Below are 7,809 nucleotides of genomic sequence, written 5' to 3'. Positions count from 1 at the left end.
CTGAGATTATGCAATCCAGTATCTGATCTCAAACCAAGAAGAATCTTTGTTTCCTTCTTTATATGGGAGAAGACTAATGAAAATTATGTTGATAAAGTGTTCAGGATTACTCGGTGACTTTTTTTTGAGATTGCAAACTCTGTTTTCACTTGTAGAAACTGTGCCTGCATCAAGTCATTGTAGTGAAATGGGTAATTGTAGCCTGAGATTTACTGAGAGCATACCAAAGGCTCTCAGATTTTCAAATTTACTTGGAAACCCTCTACACCATAAGAACTGTGCTCACATCTGGGGCTCATACTGCCCTAAATAGGTAAGTCTCAACACAGTTCTCCAGTGAAATATTGCAAAAGCATTTCTTCCTGTTGTTTTTCAAAAGTAAAGTTTTAAGTAGCCAAATTCCCAGGCTGAAAGCCTAAATGGACCCTCCTGTTCAGAACAGTAGTCTACAAGGAAGTTTTCTTTCACTTTCTTTTCTCTGTAGCTCGATGACTTGTTGGTAAGCTGGTTGATGAAAATACAGAACAGTTTTATTTCTTGTGCACAAAATTTTGGATAAGTTGGTAACAGCTTGCACATAATTCTCAACATTTCAGTATACAATTCCTCAGTGTATAATTACTGGTCCTTTTATGGCAGTTTTTGTTTTAAGAAAACCCACTTCTGGTTAGTTTCAGAGCTGCTTAGACTGGGGACGTTTTTATGCCTAAGCTTTGTAAGAAAGCGAAGAAACACACATCAAAGGAGCTGTGACTGTTGTTAACCACAAGAGGCAAGCGTTTCAGGACAGTATAATCCAATACAAAAAAAATAAAGTGGTTACCAAAGCGCTGGCTTTTATTTATGAAGCCCACAAGTCTGATAATAAAGATACATCAAAAGCTGTAAGAGTTTTGAATCTGAATAAAGATCCCCTAAAATAACGTACATACTAAGCAGAGTTTGCAAACTCCTGTGATGGGGCGTTGCCCAGGTTCCCCAGCAAACAGGGTATGTTGCTGTGTATTTTGGCCTTCGCTGTTTATTAGTCAGCTTGTCAGCTTTCTCTCTTCTCAAAAGTCAGACACAGAGACAAGGTTTGGTGTAAACACAAGGCCTCTTTATTTTGTTCAACAGTACGACTTCCTATTTAGCATGACCAAAACCAAGCAGAAAAGTGGAAATCGCACATACCATTTCTCCTAATACATTGTTCTTCCTTGAAACTGCACAAGTACAAAAGGAAGGATAAATTCAACAACATTAACTCCAGTTAGGCATTTTCACATAAACCAGAGCTTATGCACAACAGGTGACAAGCAGACAAATCAGCATCAGAAGAACTTACTCCAGCAAGATGTGAACTCTCCTTTGGGAAAAGAAAATCTGTCTTGAAGCAAGGGATGCACACATCCTCAGGTAAGGAGCATGTACTAATGCTTTCTAAAAGCTTCATCAGTAGAAGTTGTTAGAGGAGTACACAACCCAGCTCCAAAAAACAAGGCCAGACAGGATGCTGTTTACAGCCTTCAGTTGTCACTAACATTGGCCCCTTCTCCTGCAGGCTTATCTCCAGGGAGTTTTTTGTACCTAAATGTGCCTAGGAGCCCTTGGCTAAGGAAAGCCAAGGTGGTGGTGACTTAAATGCAGATCACAGTAAAACATTTTTATGTGTTTATCAGCTGCTCACAGTTTATGTCCTAGCCTTGACTGATGTTAATTGTTACGAGTTCACTCAAGTCATTAAGCCAAATCATTGCGTCTAAGAGCTGTGCAAACATAATAACATCTACGTGGTGGGACAAATATTTTGGGTTGAATCATTAGGCAGGCTGGTGTAAGATTGCCCTTTGTCCTTATCCCTCTCCCAGCTCCACTCCTTTAGCATAGTTATTTTCAAACTAAGACTAAATCTGAGAAACCACAAACCAATGCCAGAACTAAACCTAATACACACTTCTGAGTCATGGCAGGGTAAAGAAGTGAGGGTCTAGGCATGGCTACTACATTCACTCCTATAGAAGTGACTGCCTCTGCAGAAGCCACAAGGGACCTTATTGGTTGGAGCAGACTGATTCTGGGCATTTTCTAAGAAAGAATTTCCATTGAAGTTTCCAGGAAACTGCCTCCCAAAAACATTGCTCAGCCTTTCCACATAAACTAATAGTTCTATTAACTTTAAACAACAAATTGTTGTTAATGTTGCTGATATTCTTTTGGCTTCCCAAGAATTGTTTTTGTCAACGTTGTTACTCATTCTCATACCTTGCAGATGTCATTTGCTGGTTAAGAGAAGCATGAGTTTTTGCACTTACAGTGCAAGGGTTTAAAAACCCCACAGCTTTAAGCCAAAGTCCTAGTATCTAGAAGTTCAATGTTAGATACATATGATTGTGTAATTTAAAATGTGCTGTGGTCTCAGCAATGAGCTTCATTTCTACACAATCTGATATCTAAAACAATTTGTATTCAGTCACTTCAGTCACACCAGACTCTTTGTCCTGTACTGGACTCAGTTATCACTGCATCACCAGGCACATGACAGGGAATCAAGTCTGGGGCATGCAGGAACAGATGCTCTTCACTGGGACCAGACTAATTCAGCCTCTGTCCTGGCCAGTGCTAAATGTTTTACAGGACAGGTGTAGATAAAACATAATGTGCCCTTTACATTATGTTTCTTCTGGAGCCATTGCAGGTAATTTTCATTTAAATCTTGAAGCAGAGGTCTTAAAGTTGTGAAGAGCTTCATAATTACGCCATTAGCAGGTATTTGGGCTTGTATTGTTAAGCATGTACGTAACTGCTTTGGAAACCTGGTCAGGTTTTGGACCTCAATGACTTTTAGAAGGAATGACATCCATGACTTAGCAGAACATCACCTGAGAATGTATCTTCTTTTCTGAGCATTTCCCACCTAAAATTTCTCTGACATATCACCTTCTTTTTATGAGTTCCTCTGACCTATCTCCTTTCTACTTTGCAGTATTTTGTGTTCCACTACCACTCTTCTGCAAATTTCTTCGTACTTCCCTGTCCTTGAGGACGGTGCTATGTAGGGCCAGGAGCTGGACATGATGATCCTTGAGGGTCCCCTCCAACTCAGCTTATTCTGTGACTCTACACTATAATTTTACAGGTGAGTTGACTCCTAACACATACCGGGCTGCAAATAAAGCAGCACCATTTATTCATAGAAATCCAGAACTTTAGAAGATGTCCACCTGATCATCTCTCATGGATTGTTATTGGAAATTCTTAAAATAATACTTTTAAACAGCTAGGCTGAGTAATGACATTAATACCTTTTCTTTTAAAACTGGGATATTCTTTGAAAGAACTTGGGCTTTTTGTTTTTCAAAACTTATGTATCTTTTTAAAATGAATAATCAATAATAACTATGTTCTCTTTTGCTCAATAAAACTTATAGATATTTAACAATACCTTTTGCTAACTTGCACCACACTATCTTAATTACATTCTAAAAAATTCTATTTATCTGCACTTTTTTTTACATTAAATGTTACTATCCAAGTTCATAAAACCATTATAATTTTTCCATTCATGAGTGTATAATCAGGCACAGACTTTTAGACAGGGTAATTTTAAAGTTCCTTTTTTTAAAAGAAAGTTGACTTACTGAAAATTTCAGTACAGTGAAAAAATACACTTTTTTTTTTCCCTACAAAACCTTAGGACTGCACAAAAAATACAGCATAAATATAAACATTAGGCCAAGGCAACATTTTAAAGTGCAGAACTCCACTTGCCACACATGAATAATTCAAATAATGCTGCATAATGCATAGGCAATTCTTGCTAGTATTTCAAAACCTAAAGTGACACAATGAGATCAACATATAACAGTAATTCAAATACATTCTATTTATAATAAATAAGTGCTCATCTGACCATACAGCACAGTAAGCATATTGTCCCAAAAAGCAAGCTCTACACAAATAGCCTTTTTCTTCCTTTGTCTGAATGGTATGCTACCATTGAACATAAAGACATATTAGGAAAGAAAGATCTCATCCACCATCTGGTAAGAGAACTCATGGGGAGAGACATCTGGAATCTGTTGCATGTGCATTTTTCCAGAGGTTTTATCTTAAATCAGTCATTTTATACTGTCGTATGTGTCAATTTATACTGACTGAAAATTATCCCTTTATTTTCTTCCACATACTCATATCCCCTTAGTGTTCAGTTGTCTCATTTTAACTTGTTTTTGTTTCTTTCTTTCTGTTTTTGTTATGTTTGTTTGTTTTGTTGTATTTTTTTTTTTGTGGTGGGGTGGTTAGGGAAAAGGGAGGAAGGTGGAAGAAGGTTGCTTCAATTTGTATTCAGCTACTAAGTTCTGTGATGAACTTAGAGGGAGAATAGTTTGAGTTCTAGCCTCCATTGGCATTTTGGTTTGAGACAATAGTGTTGTTCTGAATTCCCAATCATTCTCCCTAATTGAACTTTGATTCAGTTTGCAGGGTGGTTTTGGTATACAAGAATGAAGTCTGTTTTGGAGGAAACTACACTGAAAACTCAGCTGCCTTCCAAATATACTCATCTCTAAAAGAGACACTAAGAATCTGAACCCATTACTTGGCCTGCTTCAAAGTGCACACGCAGTATCGGCATCTATCCAAGGAAACGGGATATATGCGGTCCTGAGCTGCATGTGGTGTAGATGTGCGAGTCTCAGCAGTAACTTATCACTGATCCTCCTCCACTGTAACAAATATCTTGGCAATCTACACACAGGCAGAGGGTCCCAAGGACTAAAAGTTCACAGTGGGATCCTTAGTGACTTTCCCAAAATTACGTCAGAGAAATCTGACTACTACGTTCTCTGTATGACCTAAAACTTTAAAACTCCTGTGCATAAGCAATCTTCCACTGAACAAGATTTTGGGACTGCCTCAGATGACCCCACTTAACTTTTCTGGCAGTGCATTTTTTTGTCCATTCAATTCTAATTAAGATGTTGCTGTCAAAAGACCCTCACAGTTTATTTGTTGTATGAATTCCTCTACTGGCCTCTTCAAACATCAAATTCAGACTTCTTTCCTTTATGCCTAAGCACCTCAGCATTTAAGGTAATCCTATCCATCTTGGTCCTCACTCCTCCTGGTCAAAAGGTGAGTTCCTACCTTGTCCCTGAATTTAACAAGAGTCAAACTGCTCGTGACACAGTAAAAATTCAGATACAAAGCTCACTGGCAGCAGTTATCCTAGAGAGTCCCTTTGTTACTGGGCCAGCAGTGTAGTCCTGAACTTGTTAAAGTTTTAGTGTGTTCCTGGTTTTTAAATAAGCAACCTGTCCATCCTCAAAAGTATTTTAAGAAGAAAGCTGAATCCCTTTCTTAAAAACACCAGAAAATAATGGGAAAACAATTAAGTCAGAGACAGTTAAGACTACCACTAAAATAAAAGCATTGACTTAATTCATAGCTCTGGAGGCAAAGAAGTAGGGCACTAGCATACGTTGTACACAAGGCTGTGTGATCTTTCTCCACCACAGGAAAGCCAAAGCTGAAAACCATGTAATTTCCTAAAAATAGTTTCAAACAGTAACTGGGAGGATTAAAACATGTGTCTCACAGATCTTTGGTTTTGAAATGTGAAATTTGGTCAATTAAATTCATGTCAAAATTCATGAGAAAAAATGCTCCCTGAATCAGGAAACCAAGTGAAAGAGCTGAAGATTGTTATTTGCTGAACAAGTGTGCTACTATGTAGGTGATTGGGACACATGAAAAACATCATGGTTGAGAAAACACCCTGATGGAATGTGTAAATCTTAATCCTTAGATCTTGACTCCTAAAGCCTTAGAAGTCTTTGAATGGGTAGGAAGGCTGTACCTCGGCAAGCAGTGGCACAGTGCAGCAACCTGGAAGATACCTGAGTGAACTCTCAGTGAGCGGCTGCATCCAGGTGATGTCTGCAAGACATCTCCTGGTTATTCCCTGCTGTTTGGTATGGCCCCTCAGCTTTGGCAAAAAAACCACACTGAACAGACTGTACTGCTTTAAGTGCCCAAATTAGCTGTTACTCTTCCCCTTGATGCTATGCTGTCTCATGTAGGCGTAATCATAACAATACAATAAGCTCTGAAAATGCTTTTAAAATCAGAACATTATGAGTGACGTTGGGCCAAGCACTCTGTCAGAAGTAGACATAAAGTGAAACTTTGGTGCAGTGACTTCCCTTGTTTTGTGAACAGAGGTAAGTCCTATATCCCCAGGCAGTGAGATAAAAGTGCGAAACAAGGCTTAGTGAAATCAAAGAAGCTTGAAGCAGGCCTTAAAACCATATTCAACACATGTTTACAGTATCTAAATACAATATTGGTCTCTAATGACCCTGAAATTAAAGCTTGCATCCTTTGTGTTGCAAAAACATAATAAAGAAATAAGAAGTAATCCCCTCCTCAAACAAATATCACAAAAAAAAAAAAAAAAAGGCTCTGATAAAAAGCAGGGAAATATGCCTTTTTAGGAAAGGAAGTCACACAGATTTCCAAAACAAAAAGGGCATATTTTTTACCTGGAATCCTGGAATTGTACAGGGCTGGAATTATGGCTGCCACATTGAAAGACACAAAGAGCACATGAAAGCCGAGCTGCTTTTTTCAGTGATGATTTTCACCTCAAGTCAAAGGTGGTAATGGCCAGAAAGAGACCATTTCTCGTGGAAATTTTTTAAATGCACTCACTTCCCTTGCAGAAAGGAGAAGGGACATCATCATCCTGTCTGAACAGTCAGGAGCAAATGAGTTTGGGAAGATTCTGCAGGATGCTGAACTAGATGAAGCACTCCCTCTAGTCCAGAAAACCCTCTTAATTTGTTTGCCATTGTGTAGCCTGCAGAGATATCTTAGTGCCTGCTTCTAATAAACAAAAGTTTCATTCAGCCGTCACTCAGATCAAGGTAATTCAATGGACTGCCTGACTACAAATGACAATTCTGAACTCTTTGATAAGGATCCTTATTTATTTATAAACACACACGTCTTACTAAATTCCTCTTTAAAAATAATGTTCTAAATAATTTTTTTTTTTAAAAAAGCTCCTGGGAAAAACTGAAAACTGCTCTACATTCTCCAAAATGACACTAATTTTTCCATACTTGACGATAATACTATGGAAATTGCATTCTTCCATGATATCCATTACCTGGACCATCAATTTACAAGCAGTGGGGTTTTTTTAAATCCCTATAGACAATGAGCATCTCATTGTTCCACATAGTGCTTCCTATACTATTATTGAACAGAACAGCAGGTGTCCTCTTTAAATAAGGTATTTATCAAATCCCCATTAATGCACAAATTTTTACAGAGATATTTAAATAGCCATTCCCTCTAGAATGATGAAAATTTTGGTAAAGTAATTCTCAAGAGGTCTAACAAAATTTTCAATGTTTTCAAATTTTATAACATTATCCAAAAGTGAGGTGTCATTCCTGATGATCAGGCACTGTGTTTAAACAATCTTTTCCAAATCAGATGCAGAATGATCAGCAGAGTATTTTGCAAAAGGGAAATGGATTTATACAGAGCTTGAAAAAGGAACCACTTGCTTTCCAGCCACATACACTTCAGAAATATTCCGATCATCACCTGAAATAACATGGTCAAAACAGAGATTTGTACATAAATGCATGCACTGATTTAATTAATGAAAATTATGCAGTCCACAAAATCAGTTGTGGAACACATCATTTGCAATGAACTTTTCCTAGAACTAAGAAAGTCCATTTGGAGAGAAATAGCCAGGGCTACCAAAAAGATCAATAAATGTTTTTGCAACCCATGCTTTTTTAAAAAAAT

At 37.8% G+C, this 7,809-nt stretch overlaps 1 protein-coding gene across 1 annotated transcript in view; it reads right to left on the bottom strand.

Annotated features, from left to right (window-relative positions):
- Window positions 1-1,077: 1,077 nt before the first annotated feature.
- Window positions 1,078-7,809, bottom strand: part of GDA (guanine deaminase) — a 29,836-nt gene continuing 23,104 nt past the window's right edge. The window contains exon 14 of the mRNA XM_032096274.1: window positions 1,078-7,599. Within this exon, the coding sequence (XP_031952165.1) occupies window positions 7,529-7,599 (71 nt within the window). The 3' untranslated portion in view covers window positions 1,078-7,528. The remainder of the gene's footprint in view (window positions 7,600-7,809) is intronic.

The sequence above is a fragment of the Corvus moneduloides genome, chromosome Z (genome assembly GCF_009650955.1).
Source record: "Corvus moneduloides isolate bCorMon1 chromosome Z, bCorMon1.pri, whole genome shotgun sequence".
Lineage (NCBI taxonomy): Eukaryota > Metazoa > Chordata > Aves > Passeriformes > Corvidae > Corvus > Corvus moneduloides.
The sequence above is the reverse complement of the archived record's forward strand: the minus strand, read 5'-3'. Positions and strand labels throughout refer to the sequence as shown.